At 44.9% G+C, this 22,002-nt stretch overlaps 3 protein-coding genes across 4 annotated transcripts; 1 reads left to right on the top strand and 2 right to left on the bottom strand.

Annotated features, from left to right (window-relative positions):
- Nucleotides 1-574: 574 nt before the first annotated feature.
- On the bottom strand, nt 575-8,585 carry draxina (dorsal inhibitory axon guidance protein a). Its single transcript, XM_077603622.1, has 7 exons — nt 8,441-8,585; nt 7,104-7,291; nt 2,167-2,554; nt 1,836-2,075; nt 1,178-1,270; nt 1,005-1,094; nt 575-948 (listed from the first exon to the last, which is right to left on the bottom strand). The coding sequence occupies exons 2-7, from the start codon at nt 7,173-7,175 to the stop codon at nt 836-838; spliced, it is 996 nt and encodes a 331-aa protein (XP_077459748.1). The 5' UTR covers nt 7,176-7,291; nt 8,441-8,585; the 3' UTR covers nt 575-835.
- Nucleotides 8,179-16,799, bottom strand: pank4 (pantothenate kinase 4 (inactive)). 2 transcript variants are annotated; one of them, XM_077603621.1, is made up of 19 exons: nt 16,629-16,799; nt 16,223-16,305; nt 15,205-15,410; nt 14,953-15,136; nt 14,780-14,872; nt 13,848-14,001; nt 13,610-13,791; nt 13,456-13,537; nt 12,965-13,065; nt 12,572-12,727; nt 11,704-11,816; nt 11,546-11,633; nt 11,293-11,444; nt 10,620-10,675; nt 10,488-10,537; nt 10,300-10,404; nt 10,057-10,157; nt 9,914-9,982; nt 8,328-8,717 (listed from the first exon to the last, which is right to left on the bottom strand). In XM_077603621.1, the coding sequence occupies exons 1-19, from the start codon at nt 16,771-16,773 to the stop codon at nt 8,483-8,485; spliced, it is 2,355 nt and encodes a 784-aa protein (XP_077459747.1). In that variant the 5' UTR covers nt 16,774-16,799; the 3' UTR covers nt 8,328-8,482. The 2 variants fall into 2 exon arrangements, with proteins under 2 accessions (XP_077459746.1, XP_077459747.1); XM_077603620.1 differs by having other exon boundaries at nt 8,179-8,717; nt 13,456-13,791.
- A 3,599-nt stretch (nt 16,800-20,398) lies between these two features.
- On the top strand, nt 20,399-21,962 carry LOC144076341 (transcription factor HES-5-like). Its single transcript, XM_077604094.1, has 2 exons — nt 20,399-20,521; nt 21,427-21,962. Exons 1-2 carry the CDS (start codon nt 20,426-20,428, stop codon nt 21,670-21,672), a joined length of 342 nt encoding a protein of 113 aa, XP_077460220.1. The 5' UTR covers nt 20,399-20,425; the 3' UTR covers nt 21,673-21,962.
- The last annotated feature ends 40 nt before the right edge of the window (nt 21,963-22,002 follow it).

Here is a 22,002-nt window from a genome sequence, read left to right as displayed (position 1 = left end):
AGTAACCTGACACCCTTGGTCTAAGCCATAGACTTTACTGAATTTGAAAGAGAATTCTTGCCGCTGATTGTGTCATCGGTTTCAACTATGCAGAGGCAAACACTAGCAAAAATCATATTTATGGCAGAATTGGATCTGTCCGAGTCTCGATCCTTTAATTTTGAGATTCACAATTACAGTCTAGACTCTAGACTAAGGGTGTCAGACTCGGGTTGGTTCTCGGGCCTCTTTAACGTCAACTCGATTTCACGTGGGCCGGACCATTTTAGATATCATATTTAGATTTATTTTTTTATAAATGGATTAAAAGAACTGGATTAAAAGCCCTGAATATTCCGTTTTTTATGGATCTAAAACAATGTTTATGTTAGCTTTATTTTTATATATTTTTAGATTTAAAAAAATGTTTTTTGAACTAAAAACACAGAAAAAATGGATTAAAAAAATGACGATTATTGATTTCAAAGGTGGAAAATCAGGAAATGTAATATACATCTATACTCTTCATTTTAATTTGATCCTAAAACATAAAATAGAAACTCATGATTTACTTTCCCGGGCCACACAAAATGATGCGGCGGGCCAGATTTGGCCCCCGGGCCGCCACTTTGACACCTGTGCCTTAGACACTTGGAAATTGCACTTTAGGATGGCTCCACGCAAAATTCTGTCAAAAAGGACGACTGGCTAAGCAGAAAATGTGGCGGCGGGGATGAAACGGCGCGGGTGTCGTAAGTGGACGACACGGCGACCCGAACGTGCGGTGCTAGCGAAACGGGTCGAAAACGGATGCGCAAAAGGTTGGAGGGTGGGCGGAGCCTTTGGCTTCCAGCGGTCAGACGCCGATGAAGCCGCCCTGGTCGCCGGCGACCGAATCGGGCGCCACGCAGCGGCCGCGCCGCTTGGTCACGCGCCGCTTGCGGTGGAATTTGGCGTAGCAACGCAGGCCTGCGGGAGAACGCGGGATTGGGTAAAGAGACTTTTGGGGCGAGACCAGAACTGACCTTCGTCGCACATGCAGTCGTCGTAGCATTTGTTGTTGAGGCCGCGGTTGTGAGCTTTGCATTCGTGTTGCCGCAGGTCGCAACACCAACCTTCAAAAAACGGGTGAAAACGGGTCAAAAAATCAGGATTTGGACGGATCGGGCTGTCGTTAGCGGCGGCGGCGGCTACCGACCGGGTAGGCAGTCCAAATGGTGGTCGCAGGGTTCGACGTCATCGCCGTGGTTGGTGGCGTTCCCGCTGCTCAGGTTTTTACTCCGCATTTTTTCTAATTGGGCAAAAGCAACCAAATTAGGACAAAATTAGGACAAAAAATGGCGGCCAGCCAAAGTTACTTTTAGTTGAAGTTTAGTTTTTTGTGGCGGCCGACTAGTTAGTGTTTCGGCTTCACAGTTCTAGGCTCGCGGGTTTGATCCCAAGTGGATCCTCCCTGTGTGTAGTAAGTTGTGTGTCCTCCCCGGGCTTGCGTGGGTTTTTTACGGGTACTTCGCTTTCCTCCCACATCCCAAAAATAGGCACGCTAATTGTATGCTAAATTGCGGTTAACTACAAATGATGGGTTGTTTTTCTCCTCGTGCCCTGTGATTGGCTGGCCACTGGATTCACCCACCCGGTGCGCAAAGTCAACTGGGATAGGCTCCAGCACCCCCCGCGACCCCGGTTCAGAAAATGAATGGATATATGTATATAGTGTAGTACATATAAATCAATAAATCTACAAGAAAATATATGTATATAGTATCTATAAATGAATAAATCAACAGGAAGTGACCCTACAATGCCCCAAAAGTCACAGGAAGTCATTTTTAACATTGAGTTTAGATAGGCGTAACCTTTTTTCCGCGAGGAAGGCCACACGTCCGCAGGCTTCATGTCCTCGTAGTCGGTCCAGTCGAAGAGCGCCATGTCCAGGGTGGGCAGCACCTCGCCCCGCCCTTTGCGGCCGGGAGGCGGGGCCAGCGTGGGGGGGCCGTCTTCCGTCGACGCCGACGAGCCGGAGCCGAAGGCGGTGGAGCTTGGGGCGTCGCCCGCCCAGGATGGAGGCGGGGGACGGCCCGCAAAGGCAAAAAAGCCTGCAGGAAAACAAAAATGACAAAAAAATTTGATTATCATTATTGTTATTATTATCCACATTTCAATTTGTAAAATGAGATTTGAGCCGACCTGCTCCGTGCCGTCCTTTGTCCCGCCTCCCTCCGCGTCTGCCAATGGGCGAACGGTCGCCGCGTCCGGATCTCCTTCCCTTGCGCCTTCCCGTCAGTCGGTCGTCTCTGGGGGCGGGCCTTCCCGCCGGTCCCGCCTCCGCCCGCCGTCCCTCCCGACCGGTGGCGCGCTCCTCGAGCCGAGCCGGCCCGTGGGGGACGCGGTGAGCGCCGTCGCTTCTCTTCCGCGTGGTGGCCCCGGGGTCGCCGTGGGCCCGGAGGGGGTGGGGCGGGGCTCCCCCGAAGTCCCGCCTCCTCTTGCCGCGGGGAACGGCGGCGACGGCCAGGGAGAAGGACACGAGCGCCAAAAGAAGCGCCAACGAGGTGGGCCTCATGGTCAACGGCGCCGCCTGGGGTGAAAACAGGCGCAAATAGTCACAAATGCATGCATGCTAGGCTAATTGCATGCTTGGCGAATTGCATGCTAGGCCAAGGGTATGCTAGGCCAAGTGTATGCTAGGCCAAGTGTATGCTAGGCTAATTGTATGCTAGGCTAATTGTATGCTAGGCTAATTGTATGCTAGGCTAATTGTATGCTAGGCTAATTGTATGCTAGGCTAATTGTATGCTAGGCTAATTGTATGCTAGGCTAATTGTATGCTAGGCTAATTGTATGCTAGGCCAATTGTATGCTAAATTGCCCCTAGCTACGAGTGATTGGTCGTTTGTGTCCTTGTGCCCTGGGATTGGCCGGGCACTAATTGAGGGCATCCACTGCCTAGTGCTGGGAAAGGCTGGGATAGGCTTCGACACCCCCTGCGACCCTTGTGAGGATAGGTGGATCAGAAAATGAATGAATGAATATTAGCAGTCGTGGTGTCTGCCTCACAGTTCCGGGGTCGAGGGTTGGATCCCAGATCGGTTCTCGTGTGGAGTTTGCATGTTGGCTCAGGGCTGGTTTGGGTTTTATCCGGGTACTCCGGTTTCCCCCCACATCCTCCCGCATTTTCTTTTTGCAAGCTGCCTTTTTTGAGCCCCCTTTTCATCTCCATAGCTTCTCATTGGATTCTGTAATTGCATCCACACCCAGACCCGCACATTTGACCCACAAAGTGTCCAATATGCCCGCTCGCGTCAGTCTCCTTTGTGTTAAAAGACAAACGGCGGGCGCCGACGAAAATCAATGCGCCGGCCGAATCGATTTGTCGATGATGGCTCACGGCCGAAACGCGGGGAGAATCTTTAACGGTTTTCTTTTCGCTGGCATGCGTGCGGGTTGTAGGAGGATGGGGGGGGGGGGGGGGGAAATGGATGTTGGGGGACATCCGGGGACAAGCACACCTCGGGGACCGACGTGGGTCGGCCGTCCTGAATGGGAGCAGCTGCGCCAGGGTGACATTTTTATCTTTTGGGAGGGGGCGGGGCAATGTTTATGAGGCCAGGGACCCTGCTTTGGGGGCGTAGGATTCATTTCTGCCAGTGGGGGGCGTCTGAGTGCTTTCGAGTCACACAAAAGACGCTTGGCCTAGCGGTGACCTTGCGAGGGCGGAGTTTGGAAATGCGGGGCGGGGTTCGCAAGTATTTCAACGTGGGGTGGGCGAAAGGTGATTGCGTCGGGGGGGGTGGGCGGCTTGGGCCTGGTACGTATGGGGGGGGGGGGGGTGTTAGGCGTCCAATTGGGTGGAAAGTGGACGCACTTGGATCGGAAGGAGCAATGGCCGACACAAGATGTTCGCTCGGATCCAAAATGGAGGATTTTCAGGGAAGCTTTGGCAGACTTTGGAGTGTCCATAGACAAAAAAAGAAGAAGAATGATCTGATTGGGTGATGAGCTAACCACTCGGGAACATGTTTCTGGTTGTATTTAAAAAAATACGGACTTTTAAATGAAGGCGGGCTCAATTCGATGGTTCTGACCCAAAATGGAAGACTTTGTGAGTCTTTTGGAGACTTTTCTGCAGGTTGACTCGGTATGAAGCAGATTTGGGAGCAGAATTTTGGTTCAGAATATTCCCAACAGACTCCGCCCATTCCGTCATAGTCGCTCGTGGCGCTTCGTGGGTCGAAAATCGGGAATCGGAAATCTCAAAGCGCCGACTGGTCGCTGTTTCTGTTTGCTTGAAAATGCAACGTTTTCTCCCCATGTGTGTGGGGGGTGGGGGGCGTGGCTTGGGGGGGGGGGGGGCGAGTGTGAAGCCATGGCTAATCTCGTAAGAAATTGAAATGGAGGCCCGTTGGAGGGGAGAAAAAAATGGAGAGGAGAGGAGCAGATGAAAAAGAAGAAAAAAAAGACCAGACGCCCGCTGTGACGGACGGCCCAGCTCCAGCGGCGGCCATCTGCTCTCGGGCTTCTTCTTCTTCTCCTCGGGGTCTCCCGTGGCAACCAAAAAAGGAAGCTCCGGACAAAAGGATGAAGAAGAAAAGACCACCCCGGAGGAATTGAGACGTCGTTAACCCGTCGCCATTGCCGTCCCGTCGGGGAGGGACTCGGTGGACGAGTGGGTAGCGCGTCGGCCTCGCGGTTTAGGGTTCCTGGGTAGGCGGGTCCTCACTGTAGGGGAGTTTGCGTGTTCTTCTCGGGCTGGCGTGGCTTTTCTCCGGCGACTCCGGTTTCCTCACAGGTCCTAAAAACATCCATGCTAGGCTAACTGTATGCTAAATTGTCCCTAGTTGTTTCCTCGTGCCTTGCGATTGGCTGCCCACCGATTCAGGGTGAGTTCGTAGTTAGCTGAGATCGGCTCCAGCACCCCCGCGAGCCTCGAGTAGATAAGCGGTTCAGAAAACGAATGAATGAATTTCAACAGACGAGTGGTTAGCACGTCGGCCTCACAGCTCAGGGGTCAAGGGTTCGATCCCAGGTGGGTCTTCACAGTGTGAAGTTAGCATGTTCGCCCCGGGCTCGCGTGGGTTTTCTCCGGGTACTCCAGTTTCCTCCCACATCCCAAAAAGAGACACGCTAGGTTAACTGTATGCTAAATTGTCGCTAGCTGCGACTGGTTGTTTGTCTCCTCGTAGCCTGTAAGTCAGCTGGGATAGGCCCCAGCACCCCCGCGACCCTCGTGAGGATAAGCGGTTTGGAACATGAACGAATTCCAATAGTTGTGGATCCGTTTGACTCTTGACGATTCCTTTTTAAAGATTTTTTGCTTTAACCGACGCGTGATTGCGAGACTGTAAACGCCATGGCAATTAGGCCATTTTAAGCTAACGCTCGTTTTCACAGCCACGAGGAGCTTGTTAAAGCGGCCATTAAACACGAGATGGAAAAAAAAAAGCTGTCGGCGTTCCTCCGTCTGTTCACCAATTTAGAAACGTGGCGCGCAGAATTGCACGACGGGGCGACGGATCCAAGCGTGCGGAATCGGGGCCCTTATCGAGCGTCGCCAGCGCCCCTCGCACGCATAAAAAAAAATAATAATAATTTTGCCTGGTCTATTTGTAAATTTTCTGAGGAAAAAAATACAGATTGTGCAAAAAAAATAAACATAAATGTAATAACATCTCATACTACATACTGATTTATGGATGGATGGGTGGATATAATAAGATTCTCACACTATGTTTGTCCAATCCGTGCACCGTAGAGAGTTGATTTTTTTTTATGGTGGTTAGAAAGGGCTGCCAGATCCTAAAAGACGAAAAGACTGAATTTCTTCACCTTCTCTAAGTGTGGAAACTCAAGATTTGGTATTTGTTAAATCTGAAAGCAGAGTTGATGTATGGACGTTCGTTTTTACATGATGTCACTAAACGCACCGTGTGGCCGATTGGTCAGCTGAAGAAAAACTTTTTTTTCTTACCACGTTGACTACGCCTTACGGTAGATATGTTCGTGCTCTCGTATGGGCTTCATGACTAGCATTAATTAGCCTTGTTAGCCCTGATTTGTTAGCATTTGGAGGTACTTCATTTTAACGTTAGCTCTCTCCACAATATGTTTTTTCCTTCACTTTTTTAAAGAGAATTCTATTTCTACATATTGTAGATATGTTTGTTTTGCTATCTTATCCTACCGACGCTTTGGCTTGATTGAATTGAACTGCCAAATTGCTTCTCATATCATATCTGAACGATTTGCTTGATTGATTTTTACTGCTGAACTTCTTCTGTATCATATCGGTACATCATTGTTTTACAAATGTTTGCTATGCTATGTGTGTAACTGAAATTTTCATTTCTCATCCAACCCATTTTTCTAAACATTTTTTTATAGCGCAACAACCGTCTTTTGGTTCTATTATATACACCTACGTACATATAGTCATTCATTTTTCATACTGCTTATCCTCACAATGGTCACGGGGGTGCTGGAGCCTACTCCGGGGATGAATTTGTGGCCAGCCAATATATAGTCCATAGAACAAAAACCCAATGATGACTAGTTTTGAATTCAGAAGCAAATCAAAACTAACGTGTTTTGATAACAAAAAAAATTGCTAAAAATGCATACTACTATATACAAGTGTATATATGTACATAAATAAGTACATGCATATCTCAGTTAGAAGTCAGAAGCCAGATTTGATGCAACTTGAGCTCAAATATGACCTCATTGGCTCCCATTGACAGTAATGGGTGTCAAATCCATTTTAACAGGGAGGGTTGGCAGCGATGAGCAGCTAGTCAGGGTTTACTCTGAGCTAACCCCCTGCCGGTCCTCCCACTTTCAATGAATTAGATACAAATACAGGCAAAAATAACAAGTGGAATGGGGGAGCGTTGTCCTTAAACGCAACGCCAAGATTTACAATTTGACAGAATTCCGTCAAGAAAATAGTTTGCGACCAGATCAAAAAAATGACAATTTAAATAGGACGACAACTTTACGCAGGGAGGAAAAACAAAAGAGCGCCCCGTTAGCTCTTTTTGGTGGATCTTACAGGACAAAAATAAATACAAAAATTGGTAAAAAAAAAACAATGCAAAAACCGTGGTGCATTCGGGGACGGTGGGTCTTACCTGCGCTTGGACGGCAACGGGGCTGCGGGATTTTGACGAGCGAGCGAGCTTTGCGGGGAAGACGGCGAGCATCCACGCGGCTGCGGCGACGAGCCCCCGGCGCGGCGCGCGTCCGCGTCCCCGCCCGGGATGGAGGCGGGGCTTGGCCGCTATTGGATTTTGGGGGATGTGGGGGAGCTGCTCGCAATCTGCACACAAAAATCAATGTTGGGCCATTTTCATCCATTATTTCATTTATCTTTTATTTTAACACATTTCATGAAAAAAAGAGGAAAGATTCAGATCTTTTTATTACATACATTAATTATATTTATGTTTGAGGAATTTTATTTATTTATTATTTTTTAATTATTTTTAGGATTGATGTATTTTTTTATTTATTCTTATTTAATTATTTTTAGGATTAATGTTTTTTTTTTGTTTTTTTTTTAGGATTAATGTATTTTTTTATTTATTCTTTTTTAATTATTTTTAGGATTGATGTATTTTTTTATTTATTCTTTTAAAATTATTTTTTAGGATAGATGTATTTTTTTATTTATTCTTATTTGATTATTTTTAGGATTGATGTCTTTATTTCTTATTTAATTATTCTTTATTGATTTTTGGGTTTACAACTAATAGTATTTTATTCAAGTATTTTTTAAATGAAAATATCATTTTATATTTTTAAGGGTCTTTAAAAATCACACCTCTACTTGCGAAATTATTTTTTTAATCTATAATAAAATATTTTTTTTTTGAGGACAATTTAATATTTGAATTTGAAAATAAATGCCAATGTTTGTAGAGAACGACACTTGTGGATAAGATCCAAAGTAAAGATACTATTTTTCTATCTTTCTTCATAGATTCGATTGTGATTAAATAAAAAAGTGTGCGCATTCATAAAATCCCAAATAAAGCTTCAATGTTTTTTTAAAAATATATTTTCAAAGATTGTAGTGGTATTTTAATAACAACTGATTAGAATTTCAGATTTTAAGCTTTTTAACATATAATGAGAGAAACCCTCTTAAATGTACATAAATGCAACACATAGCTTTTTTTTATATATATAAAAAAAAGCCACAAATTGAGATCACGTATTTTGTATTAAGTGAAAACTTCCATATGACAGATAGAATATGAAATGAATATTTTTGGCTGCATTAAAATAAAAGCACGGCTTTTTCCGAATCTCTGGACGCCGCAAACTTAATTACGATCTTTTTTTCACCGCCATTGACGTCTCTTTCCGTTAGCTGGTCCTGGTAAATCCGGCATAAATCCAGTCCGAATCCACAAAACCAGCATTTGAAGAAGACTTTCATTCGTCCGTCCGTCATCCGTCTTACATTCGTGGGGTCGAGTGGTGAAACAAAAAAAATCCGGTGCTCTCAGACGGCGTTGGCGTGGGAACCCACGGGCGGCGCCTCGTACTTGAAGACCACGCTGAAGAGTTTTCCGCCCAGTCGGTCGGCCAGCCAGGAGTTCTTGATGACGGCCATCTTGAGGCTCTCGCAGCTCAGCGCCGCGTAGTAGTTGGTGTGGATGGCCCGGCCCATGCCCTCCATGACCACCAGGTCCGTGTGGCGTTCGCGGACCACCATGGCCAGGACTTTGTCCAAGCGACTGGAGGAGAGAGAGAGAGAGAGGAGGCCACCCAAAAAAAACTTCAGTTCCCGCCGGTTGGCCGTCGAAACGTCGTCTTCGGGCGTTCGACAAGTTTGGGAAAAGTGGGCTCCGGCGACACCCGCGACCCTCGTTCAGAAAATTGTATGAAAATATAAAGGAGCTACAAATGTTGGGGTTTCTTCTTTCTCAAAAGTTGGGTGAAGTCAAGGGATGAAATGGCAAAATTAAGATGGCCGCAAAGGGGGAGGGATTTAGAGTTTAGAGTTTTTGCGTGGATTTTCACATTTTTAGGAACTTTAAAAAATAAAAAAAGCTTCCATGCTGTGAGTCTTAGTGGAATAAGTGGCTTCTGCTTACGAGTTTCGGCTTGGATTTTCACATTTTTATGAACTTTAAAATACATTTTAAAAATAATAATAAATAAAATTTGTTTTTACAAAAATGTTTTTTTTTTTTTAAACATGTTTTTTTCCCTCACTGCTGGGTCCTAGTAGCAAAAGTGTCTTCCGCTTACGAGTTTCAGCATGGATTTTCACATTTTTTATGAACTTTAATTTTTTTAATTCTTATTTTTAAAAACATGTTTTTTAAAAAAGTATTATTATTATTATTATTATTATTTTTTTTTTTAAACGTTTTTTCCCCTTTACTGCTGCGTCTTAGTAGCAAAAGTGGCTTCCACTTACAAGTTTGAGTGTAGATTTTCACATTTTTATGACCTTAAAAATATATATATATATTTTTTTAATAATTTAAGTGGAAAAAAAATCGCCAAGTAGTGAATTCGCGATAATCGAGGGATTACTGTATATATTTCCCAAACTATGCTCCATGTGCACCTAAGCGAAAAAGGGAAAATTAGACGGCGCAGAACGGGGGAAAAACAGCAAACACACTTTGTAAACACTTCTTGTTGCGCTTCACTCGTCGCCAAATGCCGTTTGCCAAGTTCCTGTTCAAGCGCCATCTTAAATTCCGACATTGCGCTTTTGTTCTCCTAAAAATACGTCTATAAAAAGTAGTTTGGTCTCAAGCCGTCACCAAAAATCTCAACTGTTGATCTTGTAATATCACAAGGTCACCAGGTCATTTGACTTCTCTCGCATTTTTCTCTAAAACGCATTCGCTTGAATCTCCAAATATTTTGACTGTTGATCCTATTTTTTTTAGTCCCATAATTCCTCCCAACCTACCTCAGATCCAAGCAAGGCGAACTGGAACCGCTCTGAATCAAGGTCAGCCTGTCGTCCTTAAGCCCCGCCCTGCACCACATACAAGCCCGTCACCTCAGGACGGAAGTCGGCGTGCGCCATTCCCGGTATCGGTCGCCCCTCACCGAATGACCGGATCCGTGTCGGCGATCCTCTCCGTCAGAATCTGCAGCTCGCCGTTGGTGACGTCGTTCAAGGCTGGGCCCGAGTTACTGGCCAGCACCACCTACGCCCGGCCAGAAAAACACGCCGTTATTCCACCGGGGCGGGGAAAAAAATGGCGGCGCTCTCTCGTGCCGAAGCACGTTTTTAAACCGGGCGACGACGGGCGTCGGCTTTGGACCAGAACCGGGCGGTGTTGATCTTACCTGGGTTCCCCTGGACAGAAGCTCCCTGACAAAAGGCATGACGCCTAGAATGATGTCTACGCCGCTATTATCTACGAAAAACAAGGCACACTTGTGAGGACGCCCCTGTAAGACACAATGGCGACGGATTGCGTTCAAGAGGGTAGAACGGAAGGACGCGGCGGGATCGGTAGGAACGAGCCGTTGACCTTCATTCTTTGGAGCCACTGGTCGTACGAATCCACCAGCCAAGGTCGTTCTGAACGGAGAAGAAATATTCAGTTGGATGCTACGTGCTAGCTTTTAGGCTAGCTTTTGCTGACAGCCAAACGCTCGCGTACCTTCTAGTTGCCGTTTGGCTTCTTGAAAGCCAAACTCGGGGTCTGATTCCAGGACACTGAAGAACAAAGAAAGAACAAAAATGGGAATAAACGCAATTGGCCATTTATTGTTTTTCATCAAAACGAGTTTGTCACTTGTGGACGTCCAATCCGTTTGAGCAGGGACGTTTGTTCATTCGCCCCTTGTGTTAAAACTGAGAAGTACAGTAATCCCTCGAATTTTGCGGTTAATGTAGACCAGCTATGGCCGCGATAATTGAAAAATCGCCAAGTAGGGTCACCCCATTTTTTACTTCAGTGCTGAGTCACTCTGAACTAAAATTATTATTATTATTTTAAATAATAGCAGAAAAAAAAACAAAGTAGTGAATTCGAAATAAGTGAAGTCCCGATAATTGAGGGATTACTGTAGTATGAAGGTTGCATTTAAGCTTCTTGTGCTGGCCATATTCAGACAATTTCATCATTTGTCCCAATAAAGATTGGTCACTTTTGATTGGCCTGCAACAGCCAGCAATATTCAATGACATTTTCATCATTTCCCAGGCAAGATTGGGCAATGGCCACTTTTCATTGGCCTGCAACGGCTCACAAGCCCAAGTTTGAACCCCCTCTGACTTAAATCAACCAAAATAAGACTCCTAAGCGCCAATTTTTGAAGGCAGGCACTCACTCCGATACGGCCTTGGCTCCCCAATCGAAGACGTTCCCCGCCAGGACGCCGCGGACCAACGCCAACTGCCTGTCCTCCCAGTCCAGCGCGTCCAAGGCCGTCACCACTCTCTGGTAGTACTTGAGCGCCCCGTCGTTTTCCCTCTGTTTGATCTGGAAGCACAGGGTAGGAGCAAAGGCGTAGGTTTAAATTGATTATTATTATTTTTTTAAAGGATGGGCAAACACAGGCGGTCGCCAGACCCGAGTCGGACCTTGGAATACGGGTCGGGGAAGTTGAACTCGTTTAAACAGTGTTCTCGCGTGTCCAGGAGACTTCTGACCGTGAGAGACCCGTAAGCACTAGGAGATGAAAAACGTTGTTATGTTAGCATTAGCATTAGCTGTAGCCATAACCCTGGCAGGCTCTTACAAAGGTTGGTGTCGTAGCGTTTGAAGCTTGTGTCGGTATTTATGACGGAATTTCTCGGCTCGCTCCGCCGACTCGGCCATGTCGGGCTGACTGGCTACCGCCCGCTTCACCACCTGTGTGTAACCCACACAAAAATTGGAATAAAATACATGAATTGAATCATTATCTTTCAACCAATTCGTATGAAAATCCTTGTATTGTATTGGCCCGAATATAAGACGGTATTTTTTGCATTGAAAGAAGACTGAAAAAGTGTCGTCGTCTTACATTCGGGGTGTCAATATTATTCCCATTCACAACGCTAGATGGCGCCAGATATGTTTCATGCCAATGCTGAACACTGATAGTTAATGTAGTTATTGTAATTTTGTTGTTTTCTCACAGATTGGTTCATTTACATTTAAAACAGCAAGCATTTATTAAGAAATGTGATTGCACTTTAGTTTACATATTTAAATGTTCAGATATTAAAAAGTGATTTGATTTGAATGAGGCAAAATAACATGCTTTTCTCTCAAACATATCTTTTTTAAATAATTCGTTTCAGATAGGGTACTGTCATTATTTTCTGTTGAAAAATTAAATTTGATGTTAAAAAAGTATTTTTAAACATGAGTCTTGAAAAAGGGGGTCGTCTTATACTCAGGCCAATACGGATTTTTTATTTTTATTTATTTTTAACTTGCAATATCAAACGCTCGCTGAGCAAAAAAGTTTTAAGGCGGGTTAATGCGATTGGATGCACTGGGTGGGAGATATTTAGGTTGACAAATGTCCTCCACAGAGGACAAATTTGAACTACTGGTTGTCTATCAGTCCTCAAAAACACAATTTCTAGACGTTACGTCGGGTTACGGTGCAGACTTACGCCATCCAGGGCCTCCTCGAAACAGTCCAGCCAATACTCCCGGGCCGGCGCGTCCTCGGTGAGGTCCACCGTGTCGGGGATGTACGAAGACGGGTCCTGAAGCAGGTGGAGATTGACCAGCTGGCGCTCCAGACGGTCCATTTCCAGCATGTCGAACTGAAAAACCCAGCAGAGTCCAAACGTTAAGAGGACACGCCAAGAAGCTAGCGGTCGGCTGACTTCATTACTTACGGGAAACTGAAGGTGCGGAGGGGTGAAAAGACGAGGGTGAGGACAGACGTGATTTGGTGATAAAGATAATCAAAGATGACATGGAAAGATTTCAAGGGCATTCAATGGAAAGCAAAAAGGGAGATGATGATTGGTTGATTAACCCGGGGTGGACGGGCTCACCGTTCCGCTGCGTGCGCGTTGCATGGGGTTCATTTCGGGGGAAATGCTCATCAAGCCTGAGCTGCCCGCGTAATTCTCACCCCAACTGTACTGGTTTGGATCTGGATTCAAAAAAAGATAGTCCGGCATAAAGTCAGAAGGCCCGAGTAATATTTTCCACCGAGTCATGCCGGATTCCTTGCCTTGTGTTATGTTACCGGTTTCAACCATGCAGAGGCAAACCGTTCCAAAAGTTATTTTCATTGCGGTCAATTGAATACGCTTTAAAAACGTGTATTTTCGTGTAGAAAACTCATGACAGTGGGAATTTCAATGGTTATCTCGTCACCAATACATTGAAATCTGTCTGCCAATTAATTTACGAACACGAATATGCGTCCAATTTTTTTCTTCTTCTACAAATTGTGAGTATTTTTTCCTTTTCGACTGCATCGTATGCCCGAGAACTGGTCTAACCGCAAAGACGGAAACACGAAAAAAAGGCCTCTTACTGTCTTCCTCGGCGCCTTTGAGAAACGCTCCGATGGCTCCCAGGTAACCTTCGTGCCTGAGAAACAAGGCCTGCACTTCCCCCTGCACCAAAAACACAACGTTACATGGACGCCGCCACGTCGATCCGAACGGAAACGAGTCCAAATATCTTACCTTGGTGAAGAAGTTGATGCTGTAAGTGATGGTGTGCATTGTGACGGGATGTCCCCTGATAAAGAAGCCCCCGAAGTAGACCCGCGACAGCCGGTGGAGTTTGGCGTACAGGCAGGCCAGCTGCCCGATGTCGTTGCTGATCATGTGGAGAAGACTCTTGGCCATGTCTTCTTTCGAGAACTCTGAAACGTACCGTGGGTCAGTTCGGGTTTGGTTGGGACGCGAGAAGACGGTCCACCTTTGTCGGCCGTGGCGGACTTCCCGAAGCTGCTGGCGATCAGGTCGCCCGTGAGGCCCAGAGAACCGTAGGATCCGCCGTAAATGTCCTTGACCAGCATGTCCACGCTGGTGTGCTGGCCCTTCGAGGCCAGTTGGAGGAGCTCGTCAAACTTCTGCGGGATCGGAGGAAGCCAAAGAGAGTGGGACATTTGAAGGAAATGTGGAGCAAAGATTAGTCGGTGTGTCTTTAAGTGGAAAAGGGAAAAACAAGAAAGTGGAAGAGGGAGGGGGGAAAAAAACAACTCAAAAGGTAAGCTCCTTAGCAGCCAAATTCTTTAGGGGGAGCAGTTCAAATAAATGACAAGGAAAAAAAACTCCCACAATTTGGTTCATACGACGCCCATTCTTTAGGAGGAAATGGGAAAATAAAAGGCTGGATGAAGGAAAATGAGCGAACACTATTATCTTCAATGCACCTTAATTCCTTAGCTGGAAAGGTTTAAATTAACGACCAGAGAAAGAAAAATAATTCCACAATTTGGTCCTTAACGAACCCATTCTTTAGGAGGAAATGGGAAAATAAAAGGCTGGATGAAGGAAAACAAGCACCCACACTATAATCCTCAATGCACCTTAATTCTTTAGGTAGTAAAGTTCAAATAAATGGCAAGGGAAAGAAACAAACTCCCACAATTTGGTCCACCACGCGCCCATTCTTTAGGAAGAAATGGGAAAATAAAAAGGGTGGATGAAGGAAAATAAGCTCTCACACTATTTTTGTCAATGCATTGATTTTTAGGTAGAAAAGCAAAAATAATAGGGCCAACAAAAAGGAGTGCCGGGTGGAGAAGGGAAAACCAAATTTCAAAAAAATACAAATAAGTAAGAGATCGAACACATTAAAAGTTTTCTAATTAAAAAATAATAATTCTATGTTGTGTTGTTTCATACTTTGGATTTGGTGAGCAAGGCCCCAAGACCCCAGAAGGTTCCGCCCCCTATGGAGCTTCCCCCGATGCGTTCAAATCTGTCCTCCGATTCCACCTGTCGGCGAGACGAGACGGATGGAAATGTAAAAACAAAATACCTCGACTCAGAAGTTGCGTTCGCTCACGTGGACCCACCTTGACGATGGACACCCCAGAACCGATGTTGACCAGCAAGTACGGGAAAATATCGGGCTGCGTGGTCTGGAAGCGAAACTCCGAGTCGGCGTGCTTGGCGTACACGAAGGCCTCGTGGGGGATGTTCCTCAGCACAAAGTTGCATCCCTTGATCAGACACGTCATCTCGTCCTCCTTGTCCACTCTCCGATTAAAAACAAACGCCGATTGGCATCCCAGAAAAACTAAAAAGGTCCTTCTAAGTCCACTCACTTGAGTTTGAGTTTCTTTTCCAGCAGTTCTTTGAATTTATGGGCCCCGCCGCCCGTGGCCTTGATGACTTTGGTGTCGGTGTTGACCAGGTGGTCTTTGATGAAGTCCAAGCAGGTCTCGATGTAGGCGTTCTCAAACTTGATGAAGTGCAAGCGTGCCGTCAACTCCTCTTGGACCGAGATCTCGTAAAGTTTGTCCGCCGCTTCCTGTCGGAGATAAAGGGGAAAAAAAATATTAGTTTGGCTATCCATATTTTTATTGTTTAGTAACGCTTACCTTTTTGACATTTAATCTTATATTTTGGTTCATTTATGCAGATTTTTTTCCCTTCAGATTTCAGCTTTTTCTTTCGAGTGCTAACAACTTTAGTCACCTTTTATCTATTTTTTTATACCTCATTTCATTTTTACTGTATATACCGCATTTTCTCACCTATAAGCCGGATTTATCGCAAAAAAAATGATGACCGAATCGAGGGTACGGCTTATATGCGCACAAATTACTCGCTCGGGGCGCCGCCATCTTACCTAGGGATGACAAACTAGAGCGCTATTGACACTTCCTGGTTGTACTGCTCACATGACTTCCTTTTTGAATTAGTCTACGTGCAAGCAACAACCTTTAAGAATGTGTAATCCAGAAATCGATTTATACAGTATCTCACAAATACCATGTGCGATGATTTTTCGTAAGATTTTCCCTTCAAAATAACACATTTGTACTCCCTATTAAAAGTATGAATATGGAGGTGAAAATTGTGAATCAGGGGGCGGCTAATATGAGAGAAATTGTCAAATTCAACCATTTTAAGCCATTCTAAGGGTACAGCTTATACGCAGAGGCGGCTAACATGCCAGAAAATACGGTAATTCTTTATTGTGAAGCTTTAACGCTCATTGTACTTGTTGTAATGACAATAAGGGCATTGAATTCAACTCAAGTCAATTCAATTCACAACTTGCTGAATCCACCCCAAAGTCTCATAGAAACTGCCGGTAAGAATAATATTAATAATTACCTCTGTAGAGTGTTCGAAGGAGCGGACTTTGGCCACTTTGTGCTGAACTGTGGAGTAATAAGCGAGTTTGGTGAGAGAGCCACCTGCACGAAAAGAAGCAAATTAGCGGAGTATAATTAGCTCAAGGTGTCCGTGAAGCGGCATCCGAAGACAAAACAACGCCCGCGTCAAGAGCATACGTGTCGCTTCGAGGTTGTTTCAACAAATTCGGAGAGTTTGTAAAAAGAAAAGAAGCACGTGAAAGCCATTTGACAGTTTTTTAGTTTTTTTTTGCTTAAAGCAGCCTGTTGTCACGCTGACTTTCACGTGTCTCCTCGGTCCTTGAACGCAACAGCAGTTGTTATTTTGATGCTTTCTTTAGCCGAATAGCGAGCAAGTGGTGGCAAAGTTGCACTTTTACGGGTACCTATGTCTATGGCAAAGCACTTGGCGTTCTCCAAGTTGCGGAATATTTCGTCCGGAGGCAAAGTGATGCTTTTATCCATCGTATGGTGACGGCTCGCGTCGCCGCTGTCAACTTGGTCGCATTCCGCCATGGTCGACGACGTCATGACGCTTCCGGGTTGGAGTGCGTGCGCTGGGCCAATTGGCGAGCACGTTTGGTTTTGTTGGGCGGAGTCCAAACTACGTTCGTGCAGTATATTTATTAAAAAAAAACAATATTTGCTGTCAATTAATGTATAGGAGACTTTACATATTAAAAAATTAAGTTAATATTGTATTAGAATGTATGAGCTAGCTAGATATTAAAATTGGTTCCTATTTAAAATAACGCGTTTAATTAAAAACAATAAAAATGTTATTGTGGTAAAATACATCCTCACTTTGACTTTAGTATCACAACTGTCTGATTATAATAGGAGTAAAAATATTACAGTTCTGTAATAGTACAGTATTTCCGAATGGGTGCAATGATGTTATTGAACACTAGAGAGCAGTGTTGAACAAGAAAAATATACAAGAATACTTGCCCTGCAATTGGCTGGGATAGGTAGGCCCCAGCACCTGCGAAACCCTTGTGAGGATTAGATTAGATAACTTTATTTATGCCGTATTCTGGAATTTTCACAATAAACATTACGGGGAATTAATGAGATGATAAGTTATTTTTTTCATATTGAAACAAAATAGCCTACACTTAAAACCGTGGGAATCCATGATATTAAGGTCATTTGAGTCATGTCTGCTTTTTAAAGCCGCCAGGGGGCACTATCACATGGCCTTTCCTCTTTAGAGAGACTACATTTAAATGAGGACTTTGTGAGAATACCAGTACGAGTTGTCAAGTACTCAGTGGCAACTTGGCACTATTTTGTAAGGTCAAAGGTCACACTAGTTGACAACTTGTGCAAAAATGGTCCTCACTCGTGCTTGTTGACCTTCTACTAACACGACTATTTTTAGTCTATGTACCGAAAACAGACGTTACTTTTTGCAGTGTGGAGAATTAACTGAGCTTCGTGTGAACGTGGGAAGGTGTTGACCCACAAGAGTCAAATATTAAATATTAAGTACATGGGCATAAGGATTATTATAGCAATCCAGGGGCTTAAGATAATATGTGTCCAATTTTCAGGATACCAAATAGGGTCACCAAAAGGCTAAAAACAACAAATGTAAACAAGTGGAGATGTTTTGCGAATTGAAGAAAAGTAAATTCGTGAAAAATTGCATTGATATTTGTCAATATAAAATTCTGATAACTGATGAATACATTAGTCTACAGTTAAAATAATAATAATAATAATTTTGATGTCAATTGTGCAAATTTGGTTGATTCATGTATGATGAACACAATAACAAAAAAATTAAATCTCCCAAAATAGCCCACTTTAATTTGTTTTTTAAAATTGGCAAAAAAATGCAAAATAAAAACTATTTTCCCCTCAAATTTTTACTTTATTTAAAAAAATACAGCAAAATTCATCCAATTTAGTTTCAAATACATTTTTCTGAATGTCCCTATATTTTCCCTCCATTAAAACTTTCATTCATTTCTGGGGGGTGCCTGAGCTTATCCCGGCTAACTCCATCCACCACGTTATAAAATATGCATATGCCAAAACAATCTATGATATGAAAAGACAAATAATCATTTATGTACACTTGGATTGGACGCTTATCCCCGTCCAAGGCAGTAAATGAGTTCAAAATCCCAAAACTGTGCAATCCAGTATAGTAAATAAACGCAAATCTCCCTGTGAAGTGTGCCAAATCCCCTCGGGGGGGAGGGGCTTGCCCAGGGGGGGGCGTGTCTTGGATGTTAATAACACCGCGGGCACTGTGACGCCTCGCTCGGGACGTTCCCACACTCCTCAGCCGGCGACATGTGCCTCGTTAAATGCTAATTGGCCTTCCTTCGGGGGGTGGGGGGTGGTTTAGGGGGGTGGCGGGGGTCCTCAATCCTAATCCCCCCGACCAGCCCCCACTTGGGCCTCTCATCCTCCTTCAGGGGGGAATTAGGGCAAATATTTGGAGCGCATGTTGCGCGGATACAGCTTGGTTCACGGGGATTGGTTTTGGCCAAGTGGATTCTTGTTTATCCACATGTTGACGTCCAAAATGTTTTGGACGTGATGGACATCGCTTCTTAGGGGAATCAAAGATTTGTTGTTTTGGGAAAACGTGAGCTTTATGCAGAAATGAATGTTTTGATAGTGCATTCATTATTCCGTGTGGGCCGATGGTTTCTACTATGCAGAGGGAAACCGTCACGGAAATGACTTTGATTGGACAATTTAAATTGTAAAGGATTGCTCCAAGTCTCCATTTTTTATTCTTGACAAAATTACATCATTTAATTAGTGTATATGCGTGAAATAAGTTATAAAATTTAACAACAGTTGAACTGTCCAAACATGGCGGCCCGGTGTTTGCGTGGTTAGCTCGTCGGCCTCACAGTTAAGGGATCATGGGTTCGATCCCAGATGGGTCCTCACTGTATGGGGTTAGCATGTTCGCCACGGGCTTGCGTGGGTTTTCTCCGGGTACTCCAGTTTACTCCCACATCCCCAAAACATGCATGCTAGGCTAGCTGCTAACACTCAAAAAAATTGCCTTTAGCTATGATTGGTTGTCCTTTGTATCCTTGCGCCTTGTGATCGGCTGGGCACCGATTCGGGGTGTCCCCTGCCTATAGTGAGGTGGGATAGGCTCCAGGACCCCCTGCGAGCCGCGCGAATGAATGAAGGAAGCACAAAAAAATGGTATTAAACTCCTTGTTGGCTGAGAATGTGGCTTGCAATGAATGAGGGGCTTGATGGAATCATTTAAAGCCCCCTCCCCCAAGGGGCCTCCCCCAATGGACTCCCCCATGGACCCCCCCAGCCCCGCCCTTGTGGTCCATTGTCCACCGCGGGCGGACTGTGAGTCGCTTTCCTCGCCTTTCCCACAGCGGCTTCCATTGAGCGCACAAAAGAAGCGTGTCTGCTTGCCCATGGCATTGATGACACACACCCTCACTTTTACGCCGGCCCTCCCATTGGGGAGCAATGGGAACTCCTAGTTTTTTTCTTTTTGGGGTCAAAAGGCTAGCGGGAATGCAGACTTGCGTGGGATTCCCAGGACCGGGCCGCCCTTCCCACATTAATGAGGTTTTATTTTGAAAAGGGTGTTTTTTGGTCCTTCCAGAAAATTCCAGAAATTCCAGGAGGTCTTGAAAATGGTTTTGCCAAGAAAAAAATCAATTGAAATGCAAGACAATATTGATTGTCTTCAGTCCGCTACCCAAAAAATATTCATCCAAATAAAATGAGTGAGAAACATGTCACCCAACCACATGAAACCATATCAATATCCATTTCATATTCCAAAAAAATGAGCATAACTCTGTTCCATTCCCTGAAATATTGCGGCTTTCCAAATGTCCACCAATGGACGACAATCTTAGCAAACGGACGCCATCTTTCCTTCAATGCGAACCATTACAAATTTAAAAAATCAACAAAATATGAACTCCTTCTTTGGCCCCTCCCATTCCAAACGGATTGGACGCCTAGTTGTACTGTAACCTGCCCAATCAATTGTCCCCAACAGATGTGAATCGGACGGGGTCAACACTTTCCCACATTGGCACGGAGCCCCGCTTAACCCCGCCCCCCTCCGGCAGTCCCCTGAGATGGAACCATTGAAGGCCGCTCCCCGATTGGTTGGCAGTGTGAGAAAGCGGCAAAGCTGCATTGATATGGAGATCCGGCACTATAAATGGGAGACGCCAAAGCAGAAGATCTCACATTTTGCGCAGCCATGGCGCCCACCATCTTTCTTCAAGGCTCTCCTCCCCAAATTCTCATTCACAAGGTACGTTGAGTTTCATCACGGTCATCTTCGTCAACGGTCATCTTCATCACGGTCATCTTCATCAGAATCATCTTCATCACGATCCTCTTCATTACTGTCATCGTTATCCACAATCATCTTCATCATGGTCATCTTCATCACGGTCATCTTCATCACAATCATCTTCATTACTGTCATCGTCATCACAATCCACAATCATCTTCATTATGGTCATCTTCATCATGGTCATCTTCATCATGGTCATCTTCATCACAATCATCTTCATCACGATCATCTTCATTACTGTCATCTTCATTATGGTCATCTTCATCAAGGTCATCAACATCACGGTCATCTTCATCAGAATCCTCTTCATCACGGTCATCTTCATCATCATCACATCATCTTCATCACTGTCCTCTTCATCACAATCATCTTCATCACTGTCATCTTCATCACGGTCATCTTCATCACGGTCCTCTTCATCACAATCATCCTCATCACAATCATTTTCATCACGGTGATCTTCATCACGGTCATCTTCATCACAATCCACAATCATCTTCATCACAGTCATCTTCATCACTGTCATCTTCATCACATCATCTTCATACCGGTCATCTTCATCACGGTCATCTTCATCACTGTCCTCTTCATCACAATCATCTTCATCACAATCATCTTCATCACGATCATCTTCATTACTGTCATCTTCATCACAATCCACAATCATCTTCATCATGGTCATCTTTATCACGGTCCTCTTCATCACAATCATCTTCATCACAATCATCTTCATTACTGTCATCGTCATCACAATCCACAATCATCTTCATCACGGTCATCTTCATCATAATCATCTTCATCACGGTCACGTTGATGGCGGCGTCCCGGGCGCTCACCTGGATTTGTCACCCTCTTGTCAGATTGGCAAACCTCAGGTGGAGAAGCTCCGTCGCGAGCGCATCAACTTCTGCATCGAGCAGCTGAAGTCGCTGCTGGCTCCCGAGTTCCTCCGGCGGCAACCCGACTCCAAGATGGAGAAGGCCGACGTCCTGGAGATGACCGTCTGCTTCCTGAGGAGACTCCGGGACGTCCGCGGAGCCGGGGCGCTCTTGGCGGAGAAGACGACGGAAAAGACGGAGGAGGGCGTCCATTGGAGGCCCTGGTAGATGCTGGCAGAACTTTGAGGTGGAGTCACCTTTTGTGAAGGCTGACAGGTTCCCGCGCAATATTTGCGTTTTGCCGTCCACTCCCGATGGGACGGTGAATTTGTACGTCCTCCTTTATGAAGGAGAAATGGTGATGCATATCGAATATGTAATATGTGTATGATCTCTTTTGAAGGCAAGTGTTATTATTGAATGAGTGGAAATCAACAAACACACCTGAAACGAAGGTGTCAACATGAATGTACAAATTGCTTTTAAACCAAGGTGTTCGCATTAAAGCAATCATGAAAAAACAACACACGTCTGATGTTTATATTTTGGAAATTATTC

This window comes from Stigmatopora argus, chromosome 6 (genome assembly GCF_051989625.1).
Source record: "Stigmatopora argus isolate UIUO_Sarg chromosome 6, RoL_Sarg_1.0, whole genome shotgun sequence".
In the NCBI taxonomy this organism is placed as follows: Eukaryota; Metazoa; Chordata; class Actinopteri; order Syngnathiformes; family Syngnathidae; genus Stigmatopora; species Stigmatopora argus.
The sequence above is the reverse complement of the archived record's forward strand: the minus strand, read 5'-3'. Positions and strand labels throughout refer to the sequence as shown.